At 35.5% G+C, this 21,370-nt stretch overlaps 1 protein-coding gene across 2 annotated transcripts in view; it reads right to left on the reverse strand.

Moving 5' to 3' along the window:
- The window catches only part of EGFR (epidermal growth factor receptor), a 224,592-nt gene that overhangs the window by 24,736 nt on the left and 178,486 nt on the right, over positions 1-21,370 (reverse strand). For both annotated transcript variants that reach the window (XM_031957089.1, XM_031957084.1), the window contains exons 14-20: positions 18,581-18,671; positions 17,408-17,565; positions 13,453-13,491; positions 11,774-11,915; positions 10,604-10,726; positions 9,538-9,636; positions 1,684-1,869 (exon numbers count right to left, since the gene is read on the reverse strand). In XM_031957089.1, the coding sequence (XP_031812949.1) occupies positions 1,684-1,869; positions 9,538-9,636; positions 10,604-10,726; positions 11,774-11,915; positions 13,453-13,491; positions 17,408-17,565; positions 18,581-18,671 (838 nt within the window). The remainder of the gene's footprint in view (positions 1-1,683; positions 1,870-9,537; positions 9,637-10,603; positions 10,727-11,773; positions 11,916-13,452; positions 13,492-17,407; positions 17,566-18,580; positions 18,672-21,370) is intronic.

The following is a 21,370-nucleotide window of genomic DNA, read 5'->3' on the forward strand; positions in this document are numbered from 1 at the left end:
CAGGTTATTAAAAAAATATATAGCAATAACTTGGAAAATTTATATTTTTGGATTGATCATGGAAAAGAATCTTTAACAGAGTCTCTTGAAATTTCATCAACTTTTATCCATATTATATCCTAAATATAATTAGAGAACTGTAAAATCTGAATCTAGAAGAAAACTGAAAAAAAGGGAATCATCTAGGCACTGACAGGAGGTTAGGTTAGTTTCATGTACCTCACAACTCCCTAGGCTCTTAAACCAAGAGCCTGCTCAGTTTTTGGCAATTGCTTGTTGACATGTAGGTCAAATGAGAGTATACTGAGCAAACTTCATTTCGTATTAGAATAAGGTTCACTGAGAAATAAGCTAGTCTGAAGGACAGTAAAAGTGAAAAGTGCTTTCAAAAAGTTGTTCATTGTTAAAATACAAAATGCTGAAGAAGATATATATGTAAACACATACTAACATAGACCCTCACACTCACACACACACACACACACACACACACACACACACACACTAGTAGAAAACACATAGAAAACAAAATCAAAACCTTCAGGTCTCTCTTTCCCTTCTACTTAATGCTACTTTTGACAACATTTTAGTTCAAGAGAATCTCCCTTGAGATTGGGAGTGAATGGGAGAAAAGAAAACCATACCAGTCAAATCTGCTCTTTGTTAATAGTTTCAGAGACGTTTTATGGTAATGAAAAATTAATTGATAAAATGAGATAGGTTTCTAAAATGTTGGGTGGATTTTGTACTTTCTGTACTGCCCTATGAAAGACTGGGAACTTGTTGAACTTTGTTTTTCTTTCAGTGTGAATTTATTTTACCAACTTAAGAAGGGATGACAAAGGTATTCACAGAACTATGAGTGAGGAAGAACTTCAGAAATGATTATTTTGGCTTAGTTGTTTTTCAGTCATATCTGATTTTGTGACCACACAGGTTTTCTTGGCAAAGATACTGCAGTGGTTTGCCATTTCCTTCTCTAACCCATTTTACAAATAAGGAAACTGAGGCAAACAGGGTTAAGTGATGTGCCCAGAATCACAGAATTGGTAAGTATTCAAGGTCTCATATAAACTCAAGCCTTCTTGACTCTAGCCCAAATACTCTATCCATTGATCCCCAGAGACCATCTAATCTCACCAAAAATTGATCAAAAATCTCCTTTCCAACACCCTTCAAAATTGTCATCCAGTACTTCCCAGTACAGCCACTGTGTGGGAAGAGCTAGACAGGACCAGATTCTGGCTCTATCCTTACTGCCTATATGGCTTTGGGTGAAGTTTTTTAATATTCTTTGGGCCTCAGTTTCCTCATCTGCAAATTGAGAAGTTGTAATAGGCCATCCTAGAACTTCCCTCCAGCTTCTATGGATCTGTTGTCCTATGGCATTGGCATGGCATTCTACTTCTGAACAAAGTTGAACCTATATACAATTCCCACTCATTGTTCCTAGTTTGACCCTTTTGAGGCTGGATTCCTTCTTTCAGTTGATAGCTATTCAAACACTTTAAGACAGTGAGTATATCCCTAAGACTTCTCCTTTCCAGACTAAACATTGACAGTTCCTTTAATTAATTCTCATGATGTCTGCCTTCAGGGGCATTGACTATTCACATTAGCCCTTTTCAATATGGTGCTTACTTCTATGAATATTTTCTGCCAAGCTCTACAGCCTTTATTTACCTTGGCTATCTGCACACACCAGTTGAGAAGATACTGGGAGCCAATGTTGTCCTTGTGTTCCCGTATGTAGTCCAGGAGGCAGCCGAATGGCATGAGCTGTGTTATGAGTTGGACTGTAGAGGTCAGACAGATTCCCAGGAGACGACACACATGGGGATTGTCCACACTGGCCATTACATAGGCTTCCTGCTCAAAGAAAGAAAGAAAATAACATTAGTACTACTCTGTATGCAAAAAGACAAAAAAGATCAAAAATAGGGTATCTTGAAAGGAAGGAAGGAAGGAAAGAAGAAAGAAAGGGAGGGAAGAAAGTAGGGAGGAAGGTAGGGAGGGAAAGAAGGATTTCAAGAATTCAAATTCAGGTCTTCTTAACTGCAGTTTTAGAACTATCTATTTTACCATTTCATTGCATCAATTGACCTCCAAATTCAAGACTGATCAGGATTATATAACTACAACAAGATGAATTTTTCACATTTTATCAACAGTCTCAAAATCATATTTTGAGATTAAAAAGGTGATAGGGCACCCAGGGCAATTTTTGATGCCTTTAGGACCCTGAAGATGACAGTGAATCCATTCCATTGGGCTGGTTTGAAGGCATTAACTCTATTGCAGTCAGCCAAACTGAAGTGATGAAGAAAGCATTTCTAGGGGTCTTGAGTATATCAAACAAGTAGAGTGGAGTTGGTATATAATTTATATTTATTTATATTTTTTTCCTACAAAATGTTAGCTCTTTGAGGAGTTGGCTATTTTATTTTTCTCTGTGTTCTCTGTTGAGACTTCATATGTGCATCTAAAATGCATGTCGAATGAATGAAATGAATAATTTTTGGTGGTTGGTTGTGATTTATGAAATCATTCAGTCTCAACAATTTCAGTATTGGTGTCCCTGAATCCTGTAATGATGCCAGCAGCCTTCTATGTCTCAGCAGTCAGTTTTATTGGGTGCTATCGCCAAAAAAAATCACCTGGTGGCCAGCCTTCTGGTGAAGAGCCTCTCAGAACTTGTTTGGTTGGCCCTTGACCATTAAAACAGTCTGTTGTGGAGTCTGGACTCAAAGCCTTTCCAGTTTCATGTAGGACATGCCAGAAGTTGTGTTATATTGGCAAAACCTTCAAGAATACAGGATTGCTTCCATAAGGCAATAAGGTAATAAGGAAGGAAAATACCAATGACATATCACTGTATTCATTCTTTCTGGGATATCCAAATCACAGAACCAACAAATCAAAAAATTTCTGTAGAGAAATTTTGACTATATGTACACACACACACACACACACACACAGTATGCACCAACTTATTTACATGCTGTATCCCCTATTGGAGTGGGAGCTTCTAGAGGGCAGGGACTATGTTTCTGTTTTTATCTTATCCTGCCTTTACTTCTGAAACTTAGCAAAATGCCTTTGACACAAAGTAAGTTGTTGCTAACAACTTATTGATTGATTATGGAAAGAACATTTTTGGCAACTTGAATTAATACATTTTGATATGCTTTTGATTCTCTATTTGAAACAGGCAAAAAGTTATTTAAAAGAATCCAAATTCATTCTTATTAAGAGGGTTTAGGTTTCATTAGAGACTAAAAATCAATCTGTTTTCCTGGGGCTGTGGAAGAGGATGGAAAAGGGGTGGAGAAAGGTCTGTGAACTTTCCACATCATTCTAATGAGAAAACCAGACAAGTTTATACCCAATGTTATATCCATATCATCCAGCAAGGACTGCCAAGTCAGGGTTCTGAATATGATACCAATCAATGAATATGAAATTTATTTAACTCTGCTGCCGTTCTTGTACAGAGAAAAGTCCAAATGATTCCATTCTTAGAGAGAAAAACTTACTCTAATAAGACTAAGAAAATCCTAAATTTTCATTTTTAAATTTTAGGAATTTTGTTTCAAAGTACAAAATAGAAAGAGATCTAATTCTGTGGCACCATATTCACTGTCCAGCAGAGGCTAACTGGTTAGCAAGAGCAGAATCTGTAGTCAAGGTTAGTTTTTGGCTCCTCAAGAGATCTGGGGTCAACTTAAATTCTGTCCCTGGGAGATTTGTTGTTTGTGTTTCTGCTGTGAATATCCTTTCTCTTTGGGATGTTGTGAATAGAAATGTCCTACTAACAGCTAAATGGCACCCAGGAATTTCTTTTTAGTGGATCTGAAGATTCTACCTTTTTGATGTTATATATCTTATTTAACTAACCTGTATCATTAACTTTCCATGCAGTTCATCTAGTCAGTCAACAATTATTTAAGCACCTACTATATGTTAGGTAGCAGTGTTAGATTTTGGGGTTCAAATTAAAAAAATCAAAGATTTATTCTCAGAAAGGTTTTATCTTATCAATTATGCCCTAGTTTTCCTCCTATCAAGCCAGTGAAATGATATAATGGTGTCATTTGGCCCAAGATAGTCTTTTCAGTGTTGTAATTGCAAAAAGAAGCTTCTTTTATTTTTCCCGAGGTACTAACAATACTATTTTGGATTCTCTTTCCATCATCTTTGCTGAATTGATGCTGAAAAATTCGAGGCAAAAAAATCAGCACACAGCTGAATTACAAACAAGTACTAATCAGGTCTCTCCCCTACATCTGGGAAGCTGTACAATCACAACACCAAAGAAATTCTCTTTCCATTCTGATTTCCTCTAGAACTGGTCGAAATTCCGATCCATGTTGTCTTTATTTTAGTGGAAAGGGAAAAAAAATCTGCAAACCTGAGCAGTTCAAGCTATCCATCTGTTATGTCTGCAAGGAACTGACCTGGAGATAGGGGATTTGGGGGACAGAATGCAGGGAATGGGTGGATGGGCCACACAGAATATAGCCCTTTCTTTTGAGCACCTATTAAATCTGAAATCCCAAATGAAACTAGGTCGTGCCTCCCCCTGAAAAGCATAATAGGGTCATTGTTTAGGCGGGTATCCCTTTCAAAATGCATAGAAATTAAAGTGAGCTTTGTTTTTAGCTGTTTATCTTGGAAATCATTAAGGTACAAGGTGACCCACCCCAAGTATGCTTGGTATTCCTCAACAATCTCCTAAATTAGCCTAGTCCCTGTGGGACTTGTTGTCAAAAAGCAAATTAAAAGATGAGAATGGATTTTTTTTAAAGCAACAAATTCAGGCTTTTGGTGATGTTTTGGTGACCTTGAAATACCTATTATTTTGTCCCTTCCCTGCAGTGATTTTTCAGTCTTGAATCTTCTTTGTCCCTGTATTCTTTGAAACATTTTTAACGTATCAGGAGTTGGAAAGGATTTCTCTAGTTAACCAAATCATCAAAAGTAAACATGGTCTGGAATCTGTGCATATTAGTTACCAAATGTCTTCCAATGGGGGAAAAAAGAGCATTCACTTATCTGAACCACTTAAATTACAGGCCTTTGATAATTCAAAAAAACACCATTTCACTTCATCTACAATTATACCATGGGAATAATTTTCTCCTACACTCAGGGCCAAAGCTGGCCTGTGGACATGAGGATTTTAGCATGTTTTCTCTTTATTCGCTGGCCTTCATCAGTTTGGTAAAATTCAGACTGATATGGTCATTAAGAGAAAAAGGATAGGAATTCAGAGAAATCTACAAGGGATCATAGGCTCATAAATCTAAAGTGGGAAAGACTTTAATGAAATCATATAAAGTGGGGAAAAAACCAGAATTGGAAAGAGGGAATAAATGGTAATAACAATCATATTAGGAAATATGAATAATAAAGAATGCACTAAAATACTGATGGAGACTCAAAGGGAATGGGGACTGAAAAGTGGTATAATAGTCTATGCATTAAAATGAGTTTTAAATAATTACTAAGCAATTTATTTGCTTTATTACTAAGCAATTTATTTGTTTCTAATAAAATATTTAATTCTAAAAAAATAGTAGATGGTTCACATCTTTTCTAAAGTTACTAAAATTAAAAAAAAATTAAAAACCTCCTTTAAAATGCATTGGGAGGGCTGGACAAAGAAAGCTCAACCCTTAAAAATCTGCTCTTCATGAGATTATACAGAACATACTCTGCAACCTTTGGCCAGCCCTCCACCTCCCATTCTTGTGGCCCACCTTCCATAAGCACAATAGCCTCAGAAGAGCTAAAACAGAAGGTCTGACAACTCCTTCACAATAACAATTACGGAAGGAGAAGTGGAATACAGACAAGAAGCATGCATAACAGAAGAAAAAGGGAATTTACCTGTTGAAGAAAAGGCAAAATAAGAGAGTGATGGAGATTTTAGGTAACTATAATCACTTATCTTTAGCTAGGACCTGAAAGATGGTGTTGAGGAAAGGAGAGAGAATGAGTCTGAGGGTCCAGGAGACCTGTGTTGCTCCTCTATACACATGGGAACCATCTTGGTCTTTATCTAGTCACTGGACCCAGTGGAGAAGAGAATGAATTGACCCTCTGTCACTTAAGTCCAACTCACTTGCACATCATGTTGCTCTTTGAAAATGGACAAATGGCAATAGATACACACTGATTACATGCCATAGTAAATTCCTTCTACCTCTCAGTGCTACAGGAAGCTTTTAAAGGTTTTAATTTGGAGAATAGTTCTTATCTCTACAAAACATGTCTTGTATGCATTCACTTTCCGCTACTACTACAACCTGGTGTAAGGCCCATTTTCTCCTTTCTCACCTCTTACAATAACTTTCTAGTTAACAATACTGCCTCCAGTCTCTCTCCACTGCAGTCCAGGCTCCACATCTCGGTCAAAGTGATTTTCCTAAAGTGTGATTCTTGCTACCTCTTTAGTCAATAAACTCCAGTGGCTCATTTTTCCTTGGAGGACCAAAAAGAAAATGTTGTTTGGCATTTAAAGTCCTTATAGCCTGGCCCTTTCTTATCTTTCTAGTCATTTTAATCCCATTAAATCCAATCCTTGCACAGGATGCTCCACCATCAGGTCTGCCTCTGTCAAGGGCTACTCCCATGCCTGGAATGTTTTCCATGTTAGCTTGCTTTATGATTAAACTCAAATCCCACCTTCTGCAGGAGCTCTTTCCCCTTTTCCCTCCCCCTTTCTGCACACAGACACTGCCAGTGTCTTCCCTCTTTCCATTTACTCTCTCTATATCTTATATAAACAATTATTTGCATACTGTTTCTCTCATTAGAATGCTAATTTCTTGAGGGAAAGAAGAATGATTTTTTTTTTTTTTTTTTTTTTTTTTTGCCTCTTTGTATTTGCCGCATTCTTAGATACACATTGTTTACTCGTGTCCAGCTTTATGTGATTCCATGGGCTTTTTTCCAGTAGTTTTCTTGGCAAAGATACTGGAGAGTGTGTCCCCATTTTACAGATGAGGAATTGAAGCAAGCTGGCTTAAGTGGCTTGCCCTGGCTCACACAGCTAGTAAGTGTCTGATGCTAGATTTGATCTCAGATTTTCCTGACTCCAACCCCAGTATTCTTAACCACTAGTCCAATTTGCTACTATCTGATACATAGTAATGAAGCCCTTAATAAATGCATATTTATTGATTAAAAGTATACCCGTCCTAAGCACTTTTTTTCATTTATTTCTACAAAGTTAAGATCTGGGGACTTGGAGATGATCTAGTCATTTCAATTATTTTTAAGAGGAGAAAACTGAGGCACGTAATATTGAAATGATTTGCCTAACTTCATAGTGAAAGGAGACCTACCATCAAATAAAGCAAAGTTATAGCTAATCCTTGAAATCAGTTTTGGGTTCAGGATGCTTTTTAGTTCTCTGTATGAAAGGGAATTTCTAGGGGCAGCTAAGTGCTTTTTGCTTTTAGCTGAGGCAATTGGAGTTAAATGTCTTGCCCAGGGTCACATAGCTAGGAAATAGAAAGGGAATTTCTCTATGGAATCTCCAGGAACACTCTTTATATAGTGATCTCTCTCTGTTAAAGCATGGGTTAATTTCAGGATAGCTCAGAACTCTTTGTCTTTACTTCCCTCTTTACTAGTTGCTAAGGATGATTAGAGTCAGAGTTCATGTTTCTTCCATTAAACCATCTCTCTGGAGATTTTAAAGCAGAATAGTTAGGGGAGAAAGGCTGGATCAGTATGTGAGAAATAGCATGTGTTTGTCCCCCCCATTCTCATTACATCTCCTCAGCTGTCATTCACTAAAAAATGCTCTTCCCCATCACTTGTCAAGAGGTAGGTGGTGTGATTTGCTTGTAAATCATTAAAATGGAACATGAATTTATTTGATAAATCTATAATTAATTTCAATGATGCCAAACTGATTAGTGTAGTATCTGGTATGCAAAAGGATTCTACCAAAGCACCTTATAAAAACAGGGAGGGGTTCACAGAGTTAATTAATTCGGGTGTGAAATGCAGAGAAGGTGTTTTGCTTGGCCACAAGGGGATGCATTATGTCAATGTACATTACAATCAGACTGGGTTCCATTGGCTTCTTATGTTTTCATGTCATGGGTTGGATCCAAATGAGAAAAAAAAATTATCTGACTTCTGTGATCAAGCTTCAAAACAAACTGAGTCTTTTGAAATTTGGAAATAGGAAAATCTGAGTTTTTCTTATTTATTTAATATGTGTATTGGAAAGAACGCTGGACTAGTTGGCATCTAAGGCTGGATCTGAAATCAGTCAGGTCTTTCTGAATCTACATCTAGTGTTGCATCTACTGAATCATCTCCTTATAGACACTGCATGTACATGATCCAGCCTTAGATGCCAACTATGCACTAAGTCACACTATCTCTATATGTCTCAGTTTCTTCATCCGTGAAATGGATTTACCTAGCAAGATGGTTCTCAGAATAAAATGAGATAATATTTATAAAATGCTTTGTCAGCCTTAAGAGAAATACCAGCTATTATATTTACTAATTGTGTAACCTAGATCACCTTAACCTTAAGGGCTTCTATGGCCACTTTTATAATAATACCTTCCCTATTTATTTCATACAGGGTGCTATGAGGTTCAAATTTATAAATCTTCTTAAAGGTCACTATGTGCTTCTCATAATTTGCCTCATTTAATGTAAGTCCTTCTACTACAAATAACCCTCGATATGTAATTGGGTTAATAATCCAAACATTCACGTTTAATTTAGGAATAGATTCCAGGTATTTTTATTCTATAATCTTTTTTCTTTGTTCTCCAGAACTCCAGCAAGCTTATCTTCCTAATTAGGTATTGCTTAGGCTAATGTAAAAATGAACTTGAATTTCTGAGCATATATAGTGACAACCATAAAACGAAAGCTGGGAACATGGCAAACTCTAGGAAGGAACTGTCACAGTTGGAAAAATACACACTGTGGAAATGCCACAAAATAAATAAATATATATATATATATATATATATATATAACTGAAAGCTGACTCCAAATTTTTTTTTTCTTTTGGAGGAGATGATGAACTGGTAGAAAGCAGTGCTTCTATATAGTGGGTAAAGTATGATGCATTTAGTCAATCAACAAGCATTTAGTGTATCTGAATTTAGCTTAGGCAAAAATCATTTAACTAAAAAGTTTTGACTTGAAAATATTTTGATTTGTAGATCTCAATGCTTAATCTTCTGGAATTCTGAAACCTTTTTTTTACTTCCTCAGACAAGCCAGGGGAGACAACACTGTAGGAGATAGTTTGGAACTGAGGAGCTTCATTCATGCTACAGTTTCATCCCAACTACAACTAAGAGAAAAGCTAGGTAAAACCAATACTCAAAAAAGAGTCCTGGAGAAAAAAACTTAAATAAAATAAGGATAGGTCCATTTCAGCATACTTGTTTCAAGGAGAGGGATGGCCTGCAACCAAAACGCCAAATTATTTGAAATAAAAGATACATAAAGATTTCTATCTATAGACTGAAGAGGAAAACTCACATCAAGAATTTCCTTATTGGCTTTCGGAGAAGTAGCCTCTCTTAACTCTTTAATGGCGACAGGAATTTTCACCTTCTCTCCTTCTGGAATCCACAGTCCCTGTAATAAGAACAGTGAGGTGAGAGGTTCTCATATCATATGAAATGCCATTCCTGGTACTTCGAATTGCAAATGAGATTTTTATTGAAAATATACTTCATACAGATCATAGAAGAGAACATATCCAAGTTCAGAAGGGAATATATATCAGGTAATATAATGGAACTTCTATGTTAAATTTCATATAAACTTTAAAAAAATTCAAGCTATATACACTAGAGATCCAGGGAGGCATGTTCCAATCACTCTGTTCTTTGAGTTAGGATATGTTTATGCTTGTTGATTTTTAAGCTCATAATAAAAAATAAATATTTTTTTAAAAGCCCCAATTGGATAAAATCTTTCTAATCTAATTCACTACCTGCCAAGGAGGACTGAAAAAGAAGACTGTGATTTCTAATGAACTGTTTAAAAGTAACCTGCCTTGCATGAATACATTTATGAGAAAAAGGATTATGGAGTGTCGAAGCTAATGTACAACAGTGGGTTTAGGACTTTGAAGAAACAAATATGGGACTTAAAGGAATTAAACCATGAACAAGGAAGAATTTTAATGAAAATAGAAGACAACCCATTTTAGACCTTCAATTTCTTCCTTTTTCCTGCTTTATTTATATTCACTTCATTCAAAGACAAGCTACTCTTCATGACAAAATATTTGAGGTCCATTGCATAAGCTGTCCCCAGGACCATTGATATCCCACAAAAGCATATGAAAGCATATCCCACAAACCATATGAAAGCATAATCAGCCTGAGAAAGACTTTGAAAGCTCCCAAGTCTTTGAAGCTACAAACAACATGTGGTAAAAATAAGAAAAATATATACCTATAATTCACCTCTCTGTTGCCATTGTTCGTGGTACTGGCACCTCTCACATGTGTATGTATCCCTATCCACAGTCCATGTATCAGCCCAATCAAAGGCCTTTTATCCACTTTATGACCACGTGTCTGGATCATCTTACCTTATACACTGTGCCAAAAGCTCCAGAGCCAAGGACTTTGATCTTTTTAAATTCTGTCTCCTTGAGGATCCGTAAAAGAGCCTGATTGGGAGCTTCTCCACTGGGGGTGAGAGGCTCAACTAGCTATTAAGAAAAAAATGAAAGGACCTGTTGAAAAGTTGCAAATGATCCATAGGGATATTAAAAAGTACAGAGCATAACCATTCATAGAGATCAAATACTAATGAACAGTTGTGTGTGGTTCTTATTTAATCCCAATTAATTACTGGAAAAATTTGAATAGCCAAGAGGTACTGTCTCCAAAAGAGCATGAAGGATGACTGAAGATAGCCAGCAATTCACTTGCAAACATTGTTTGCTTTGTGGAATATATAATGATCCAACAAAGTGATAATATTAGAAATGTATTTCCATGGAAAGGAAAATTCCACTGAGACAAGAACTGAAAGCAATCGGTCAAGAAGGTATCTAGGTGGTAGCCTTAATGCTATATTGCTATTATGAGTGGAAAGGACCTCTGAGGCTAGCTAGTTCTACACTCTCATTTTCCAGATAAGAAAACCTGAGAAATAATTGCCTTGACCAATTCTATATAAGTAAATTCAGAGGAAGGACCTAAAATCAAGCTCAATTCTCTCCACTGCACCACAAGCATTGTTGGTAGTAATAATTGTTGGAAGTTGTAGTTTCCTCCCTTTTTTCTCTAACAAGAGGAACTTTAATAGAGGTCTTGAAATCACTACACCATACGGTCTAACATAGCACTGAGCACATAGTAGGTGGCTAATAAGTAGTTGCTGTCATGAACTGACTTATAATTCCAAGTACATCACCACATGTATGGAGCTACCTAATAGAAGCTTGTTGTGACAGATGTATTTTCTATCCATGATATTGTAAATAAAGTCCTGTACTGATGTCTCATCATGATATGAGACAACTCCGGGTTGTCTAATATAATGACAGCTTTGGTCAGAAAGCTTTCAAAAAGAGGTCCAGTCATGAACTATGAGATTAATAAAATTTGATTCCATTCACCACTTGAAGGTTAATCAGAGATAGTATTTGAATCAGGATCCCTCATTGCATAATCAGAGCTCTTTATTATAGAAATCTAGTCAGTTCCATAATAAGCTCTAAACTGAGCAAAATGGAATCCTAGTCTCTTACCTCTCTTTCTTGTAGCAGCCTGCGTAGTGTACGTTTACGGACAATATGGCGCCTTCGAATGAAGAGACCAATACCAAGGCTCAAAACCATTAATAAAAGAAAGCCACCGACAATTCCAATAGCAATGGAAGGAATCCTGGGGCTAGAATGAGGAATGAAAAAAGATAAAAACATGTTTTATGGATTTAAAAATGATTTTTATAAATTAAATTTTAATTAAAAATAATATTGAGTATATTTCTTGTGTTTTGACATACTAGCCATTAAAAAGAAGTACCTCTTCCCCTTTATCTCACAAATAAAAATCCATATCTAAGACAAAAAAACCAACACATAAATGTTATATGTCACCATATGAAAATGAAAAGTATAGGAAGTAGTTGTCTTAATTCCCTCTGTAGGGAATGGGATAAGATGCAGTAGGTAAGACTGAGAACAGAAAAAACAGGAGACTGTATAACATTCAAAGTATCAAAAAAAAAAAAAAAAAAAAAAAAAAAAAAAAAAAAAAAAAAAAAAAAAAAAAAAAAAAAAAAAAAAAAAAAAAAAAAAAAAAAAAGAAAAAGAAAAAAGAAAGCTGGCTTTCCTATGTTCAGACATTTGCCTAGTTGCTATTCCTTGAAAAGGTTGACCTTCAAACTAGAGTACTCTCTAGCATTACCTCCATCTGTCATTGCCTGACTTCCTCCAAGGCATACCTCAGATTTCACCTTCTGTAGGAGCTTTTTTCTGGTCCCTCTACTGGTAATTAGATTACCTTCCATATAATTCTATGTATATTTTGTAATTACCTAGTTATTTAAATGTTGTTTTCTCCCTTGAAGAGTTAGCTATCTGATGTCAAGGAAATCTCTTTATTTTTGTTATAGCTTTTTATTTACAAGTTATATGCAGGGGTAATTTTACAGCATTGACAATTGCTAAACATTTTGTTCCAATTTTTGCCCTCCTTCCCCCCCATCCCCTCCCCCAGATGGCAGATTGACCAATACATGTTAAGTATGTTTAAGTGTAAATTAAATACAATATAAGCATACATGTCCTAACAGTTATTTTGCTGTACCAAAAGAATTAAGAGTTTGAAATAGTGTACAATTAGCCTGAGAAGGAAATAAAAAATGCAGGCGGACAAAACTAGAGGGATTGGGAATTCTATGTAGTGGTTTATAATCATCTCCCAGAGTTCTTTTGTTGGGTGTAGCTGGTTCAATTCATTACTGCTCTAATGGAACTGGTTTGGTCCATCTCATTTCCGAAGAGGGCCACGTCCATCAGAATTGATCATCATATAGTATTGTTATTGAAGTATATAATGATCTCCTGGTCCTGCTCATTTCACTCAGCATCCATTGATGTCTAGCCAGCCTTTCTGAAATCATCTTGTTGGTCATTTCTTACAGAACAATACTATTCCATAACATTCATATACCACAATTTATTCAGCCATTCTCCGATTGATGGGCACCCACTCAGTTTCCAGTTTCTGGACACTACAAAGAGACCTGCCACAAACATTCGTGCACATACAGGTCCCTTTCCCTTCTTTAAATCTTAACTTTTTTTTAAAATCCTTTTTTTGTATTACTAGTATTTATCACAATAGCTAACTCATAGGAAACATATAGCAAATGCTTGTTGACTGATTAATGAATTAGTAGATGTATACTTGTAGTACTTACCCAGATGTGGGACATCCTTCAAGACCTGGACCTTCACACCTGCAAAAGAGGGAGAAAAAAAAAGCAACATCAGTTATTATATCTTTAAAAATTAATCAAAGTCAGTAATTCCACTGAATCCTATTGGTCACAAATGAATTATTATTGCTTTCTTTTAATCTGATCCGCTATGTGACAAAATACTTTAAACCTCCAAACTGATATTTACATTTTTCTTCAAAATCTGTAAAGTGATTTACATGTATTTTCTCTGATAATTACATTAATTCTCTGATAATTATATTAATGGCATGACCCAAATTGGAGGAATGTTATAAATGTTTCCTTTAAATTATAAACACAGAAATGTGTCTGTAATAGACAAAAGTGTCTCACAATGGTCTGGATGTCTGTAGGTAAGGCAATGTATGAATGGGTATGACTACTGTCCACATGAAAAAATCCATTCAATCTTACAGATTTCTAGATGTGTGCACTTTATACATAAAAAGCATCTGGATACCTGCCCCCCACTTTTCATTTTAAATAAGATGAGTGAAGTTAAGAAAATTCAAGTAATATAAACATGTGAACCAATTCTGTTCCCTCCTCTAGATCTTTACATTTTTAAGGTTTATGAGCAAATAACCTACCTGTTCACTGTTATTACTCATACTCACCTTTTCCCCAACAAAAATGTCTTTGATGAAATGTCTTTTGTATGAAGGATATCATTAGAAATATTTGACTGCCTCCTTATTCCCATCATGGGGCCCTTTAGGTTCAGTCCTTATTACAGTGTCTGACATATAGTAGGTACTTATTAAATGCTTGTTGATTTAATTTGTACTTTGGATTTAATAGTGTCCCCAGATATAGTCATGTAGGGGCAAATTTGTCTATCAACATGTTACCCGATCATAATTAATTAATATAGACTCAGATAAGTGGATGGGGGCTTAGCTGACCTTGAAGTTTGGGGAAAATGGACTTAAGACTCTGCCTCTAACACAAAATAGCTTCATGGCTTAACTTTTCAATGCTCCCAGACTAAATTGTGCTCACTAAGATTAAATTATAGGTGGGATACAAATCTGAATTAGTAGAGAAAGTTCCCATGGCAAGAGTTTTCTGCTTTGCTGAAATAATTAATTTAGACTCCTTTCCTTCTCTACTACCTCCTTCCGCCCTTCCCATTCCAAATAGACAGATCAATTTTTTCATTACTACCAAGATTTTAAAAATTAATTTTCCTCATATATATTAATTTGAATCAAATTTAACTGGTCAGTTTCTATCTAATTTATGACCTTTTGGAGGTGAAATAAATTGTAATAGCATAGGTTACTTCAAGTTCTAATCAAAATGAGAAACTATCTTTTTATAATTTCCTAAGCTTTCTAAGACCTTCTCATGACCTCTCCTTTTCATTCATTGTCCCAATGCCAAAGGAAAAATTCCTCCTGAGCGCTTAGTTGAATTAATGGCAGAATTTATAAACCTGTGGCCACAAAATTTGTGGGACCAAGCCATCGGCGATAAGGCCAAGCATTATTAATTGCAGAGTTGTATTTCTTTCCAGGCTCCTTACTCAGCTTCTTTGCCACCCGAGGTTAAAGTGATTTGTGGTCCCAGGAGAAGAGAAGTGCAGAAAATAGAAAACTATTATAAAAGTTTAAAGGCTTAATCACATTAACATGTCCCCTCAGCCATCGGGATTATAACCTAGTTAGAGTCCTGTCTATTAAAGATTCTTTTCCCTGGAGATGACATCTCTAAATGTTAATTGTGTAAGCAAATGTCATAGATAGATTGGGGGGAGCCCCCAAACCCATATTTAGTAAAGATCTGCTTCATACCCCTCTTGAGTAAAAGATTATGTAGAGCCAAAAAAGGGATAAAAATGGATCCAGGCTCAGAATTAGGGAGATGAGATTGTATTGCATTTGGGAAACTGACTAATGCTTTCAACATTTTTCAAGCTACTTAATGATATAAAAACACATCTTTTAAAAAACTTACTAATATTTTCTTGATAATTTTGACGACTTGTGGGACATTGCTATCAAAGAAGCAAAACTACAGAGAGTCCAAGGGGTAATGACTAGATGCATGTAAGTGTAATTTAAGTGGGATGTAAGTGGGCTGTGGAGTATTATTGCCAATGATGATTCTTACACAGGAAGTGTTTGTTGTCAAATATTCCACTGAACACATGAGTGCTGAAAAAGTTGGTTGCATAGTAAGAAAGAGAGTTTGTTGTTCATCAGTTTTTTGATTGTTTCTGATTCCTCAAGTGCCCATTTGGGGTTTCTTGGCAAAAATGCTAGAGTGGTTTGTATTTACTTCTCCAGCTCATTTTACAGAAGAAATAACTGAGGCAAACCGGGTTAAGTGAGTTGGCCAGGGTCATACAGCTAGTAAGTGTTAAATTTAATTTAAGTTTGAACTCCATTATGCCATCTAGCTGCCCCAAGACTTGACACAGCCAAAATTTGAACCCAAACTTTTATCTCCAAATTCAATGTTTATTCTACCATTTTATGCTATACTTTTGGCCTAGGATATTAAAACCCAGATTAGAATTTCCAGTATGCTGGATGATTTTTGTAAGGAGGATTTACTGGAGCTTATGAATAAGAAACACATAGAGAAGGATAGCATGGATGGCCTGTGATCTCGCCAGTGCAGGAGCAGATGCTCAAACCCATGTAATCACAAATGTGTTGAAATTTCAAACTATATTTAGTGAAGACATGTTGTCTTCAGTGTAAGGAAACAGAGTTTCTGATCAACTGTCAAGAAGGTATGTTGCCTAATAAAGGCTGATGGGACTCTGAAAATAATGAACTCTAAACTTCAAAGGGAACAGGCAGGAGATGTCAGATAGGACCATTAATGATGTGATGATGATAATGAAAAATTTTAATAGGCATTGGAAAGATTACAAGAGCCTTAGTTCCCTTATTAGTGGTGTTTACTTTCTTCATGACATATTCACTCTGACTTAGCAAAATTTGGAAAAGTCTCAAAAATGTTGGATGACTCATGATTTACACTTTTCCAATGTAACTTTGGGAATCACTGAACTTTGTTTTCTTTAATCAAACTAGAAACAGAACTGCTGCAACAACAAGATTATGTGATGATCAGTTCTGATGGATGTGGCTCTTTTAAACAATGAGGTGATTCAAGCCAATTTCGAATGACTTGTGATGGAGAGAGCCATCTGTATCCAGAAAGAGAACTGTTGGGTCTGAATGTGAATTACAATATACTTTTCCCAACTTTTGTTTTTGTTTGCCTTTTGCTTTTTTTTCCTCATATTTTTCCTTTTTGATCTGATTTTTCTTGTGCAGCATGATAAATGTGGAAATATGTATAGAAGAATTGTACATGTTTACCATATATATTATACCATATATTACCATGTAGACTTGCTGTGTAGGAGAGAGAGTTGGGGAGGAGAGGGAATAAAATTTGGAATACAAGATTTTGCAAGGGTGAATGCTGAAAATTATCTTTACATGTATTACATATATTTTGAAAATAAAAAGCTATTATTTTAAAAAATAGAGACAGGACTATTGGATGGAACAAATCTACTATGAGAAAATACCAAAATTCAAAATAAATTTTTTTTCGAGGGTTGAGGACACTAGTTTTTATGGTCATTGTAGCTGTACCAGGCATTAGGATTTTTTGACTATGACATCAATCCTGATGAAGAGATGCTTTTTCAGTACGATTTTTGCATTTGTATTATACTAAAACAATCAATGCAGTCACTAAGACAGTGAAGTATTAAGCCCATGAACCTAGACCAACAAACAGAAACTAGTTCAACTACCTGGATGTGTTACAGTGGCAGAAAAATGGCACATGTTGATATAACCTTAGCTTCTTATCAATTGCTTTCAGAAAAATTAGTTTGTAATTTTACATTTTATTCTAGTCAACTAAATCTTTTACTTACCCATAGGTACAATTGGGATGGCATCGTTGGCAAACCTTATTTGCATCAGCATATTTCCAGACCAAGGTATCATTTTCTCCCATGATTCCAGCTGGACAAGTCTTAACACAGTGTGGACCATCTATAAAGTGAGCACACTCTATACATTTGTCAGGACCCTAGGAAAAAAAAACCCAAAGTAAATTTGTAAACCTTTACTTTAGGTAGCAATGTTTTCTTCAATTCTGTATTTTATCCTGAGAAGGAAGAAAATAAGGAAGCCAGATAATTCAACCCAGATACTGAGTCAATGTGATATCATGGGAAGATCACACTAGATTTGGAGGCAAAGAATTTTGGTCTACCATGCAAGAGAAGCTACCAGACTTCTCTCTTACATTTAAGATGAAGAAGTTGGACCAGATAATTACTAAACTCCATTCAGTTTTTAAATCTTAATTCTAAATTCTTCATTTTACCTTTGCTTAGGCATTCAATGAGGGGAAACCTACCACTTCATCCCAGGTCATTCCAATTGGGGAATAGCCCTTGCTTTAAGGGTAAACTTACCCCTTTCACCTTAGTTTTTTCCACTGGAGACTGAGAGAATCAAATAATAGAATAATAGAATTAATTCTCCAAAATTTCAGGGATAGCTATTCTGCACTCTCCTACTTCCCTCTATCCAATGAAACTTTTTTATGTAAGGTTTAATATACACAGTTCTTTCCATCAGTCCTAAGGAGGTATGGACTTAATGCCATGGAAACAAACTTGGTTACCTTTCCTTGGAAGTTCACCAATGTCAGTTCTAAGTTGAGTCACCCAGAATATTTATGAACATGAGAAGAATATGAATCATTAGTACAATTAATATGCCAAGCCCTGTGACTCCCTTAGGAGGAAGTGAGTAGAAGAATCTGTATCACGTAACATACTGCTGTGTTTTTGCTTCTTGTATAAGCATGGGCTCAGACTTAGGTACATTAAAGGATGAATATAAGTGGCATTTTACTTCCTAGGACACTGTAGGAAGATACTTTACTATGAAGCTTCCAGGGGATACTTGTGAGCTATTCTGCAGCAACCTCTCTGCAGGTTATGAATTATGAACACTGAGTAAAATACAGAAAAGATCCTTATTCTGGTGATGTTTGTTCCTTGTGAGGTGAGGCTATTAGATATGTTTCTTACCGGTCCTGTGCAGGTTTGATTCTGGACCTGAGGCAGACACTCAGGGTGGCATTGCATACATTTCAGATCTTCCATGTATTCTCTTGGTTCTCTGGGGGAAGAAGAAATGAAAAAAATTGATCAGTGCTTGTAACTGGAATCTTGAATCTTTTATATATATATATGTATATATATATATGGAATACAGGTTTAGATTAGCTCAGATGGCAGGTTTATAATTATTTGAAAGATAAATATCTCTTATGTGACCTAACAGAGAAATACAGTCAAACTTAATGGCATTGATTCAAGGTCGAACAGGTGCAACCCCAGGAAAAAAGAAAAAGATGACTCATTATTGGTTTAGATTTATTGACTACACCCATATCACCTGGGCCCATAGTCACCTGTGTGCTAGAAAAAAACATAACAATGAATTATAATAAAACATCTTTCCTATATTTCTCAGAGATATGATTTTTAAAAAATGATGAGAAAAGTCTTAATGAGATCACAAACTTTGAAAGTTACAGGTAGGGAAACACCATCTGAAGAATATGTAGGAAGCAAAGTGAGGTGTATTGAACTTTGATTAGTGAAGGATTATTAATAAGCTACAAATGTGAATCACAATGCACATTACCACCAACCTCCCATTATTCCTAAGATTTCATTTAGAGATTTTTTTTTTCAAATAAGTAGTAATGACAGTTGAAAAAGTTCATGTCCGATTCAAAAGATGCGATAGTAATGACAGATGTTAAAAAAAGTGAAATATGAATGCTGATTAAGTCCATGTCTTTGCTCTAGGAAGCACACAATAAATGCTTAAACATGTAAATTTGACACAGATGGTTCAGATTGCAAGGAAGCATTTTCATTTGAGGCAACTGGTACTCATTAAATCAAATCCCCCTCATAATTTGACACCCAAATTCATTTCTTCTTTCATTGTAGGCACTTGATGAAGGGAATTTTCTTGCAAAAGCCCCAGCTACTGAATGGTAAGTTGTTATAAACTAATAAGAAAGCTTCTAGTTAGGATACCACAAATGTTATTTAATTAGCCTTGGTTACTATATTTCCTTAATAAGAATTGTCCTGGAAGTATTTGTACATGCCAGTGTGGTTGTACATTCCTTCCTTGATATTAACACTTAACAATATATTAATTGAGCATAGTTGTGTCTGCAAAGGGTAATAATCCCAGCTCCATGAATCTCGAAGAGCTCACCTTTTTTCCTGACCACCATGAGACATTGGCTTATATCTAGACCTGAAGAAACCTAGTAGAATAAGGCTGAACTTATATAAATCTTCTTATATTAAATCTTCTGCTTACAAATACCAAATGTTCTCCATAATTTAATTTCATCTTCTTGAACTCAACACTTTATTCCTAACTAGTTATTTATATGTCTAACTCCTCTTTCTCCCATGTCAACTTCAAAATTTCCTCTTGCACTTCCATTTGGATTGATCCAAAAGATGTTAAATATTATGTTTAGTCAATTCCAACATTCCCACAGTATTAACGTGTTTTGTAGGTATGTTGCTCAGTAATCAAATGACTTTTGAATTCAGAGTTACATTTTTGCTTTTCTCAGGGTTTTCCACAAACAGAGCAGAAGCAGTGAGAAAGAATTTGTATAGATATCATTTGGAGATGAGGGGCATCTTTGGGAAAGTATATTAAATTAGAAAAGCACACTTGGCTTTGGTTCTGATTGGGTCCAAAATGCTTGCTGGATAACTGTATAAATATGTATGCATATCTTGGATTTAACATATCTTTTAACATATTTAACATGTATTGAACTACCTGCCATGGGCGGGGAGGGAGGGAGAAGGATAATTTAGAACAGAAGGCTTTGCAAAGGTCAATGTTGAAAAACTACCCATGCATATATTTTGTAAATAAAAAGCTTTAATTTAAAAAAATGCTTACTGCTTCTAGCTGTAAACACTTTTGTAACTGAGATCAACATCACTCTGAATTATCAAGAAAATTCAGATGGTGCAGATTGAAGACTATAAGGTACAAAGATAGACACAGAAACAGATGCCCTATAGCTTTATTCTATATGGTATTTAAAATCTTTTGGGAACAAAAATAATGTTGTACTGATGCCATATCTCTCTGACTTTCAAACTGGGCTACTGTTCACTCTACCATGTCTCACCTCAAACAGATGAAACATAGCTATTTAAAAGATGATAACTGATTCTTTATTCCTATTATGATATTTAGTAGCTGTGAGACATTTGAAAAGTCACTTCAGCTCCCTGTAAACTACCTTCCTCATCTTTAAGAAGAGATCATCTCTCAGATTGCTTCCTACTCTAAAGCTTTTGATTATAATTTTTTTCTGTTGAAATTAGAGGAGAAATAAATGGTTTTAAGGTGCAATAAGAGATTCAGAACCAACATTTAAAAAAAAAGAATTTCAAAAAACCCCCCAAACAAACCCCAAGATAGAAGATCTTGTAAATCCTCCTTTTTTTATGAAGGATCTGAAGCATCGAGAAGGGAAATAATGAGGGACACTAAACATTGCAATGGGTTTGAAATGGAAGTTAAAATAGCATAAAGTTTTATTGGTTTTTTTTTTCCCCTCTGAGATTGTTTACATAGGGTCTTGCCTAAAAGTGAGCCGTTTGTGTATGTAATGGAGACATAAAAGTCTATACATAATGGGAAAGGAAACACTATTCTCTCCTTTTTGAGACCAGGGTGTCAACACCTCCACAAGAATAAATAAATACATGTATCTATAATTTCACCACAATTTCCCAGCAAGTGCCTTGAAT

Source organism: Sarcophilus harrisii, chromosome 1 (genome assembly GCF_902635505.1).
Source record: "Sarcophilus harrisii chromosome 1, mSarHar1.11, whole genome shotgun sequence".
Classification (NCBI taxonomy): Eukaryota; Metazoa; Chordata; class Mammalia; order Dasyuromorphia; family Dasyuridae; genus Sarcophilus; species Sarcophilus harrisii.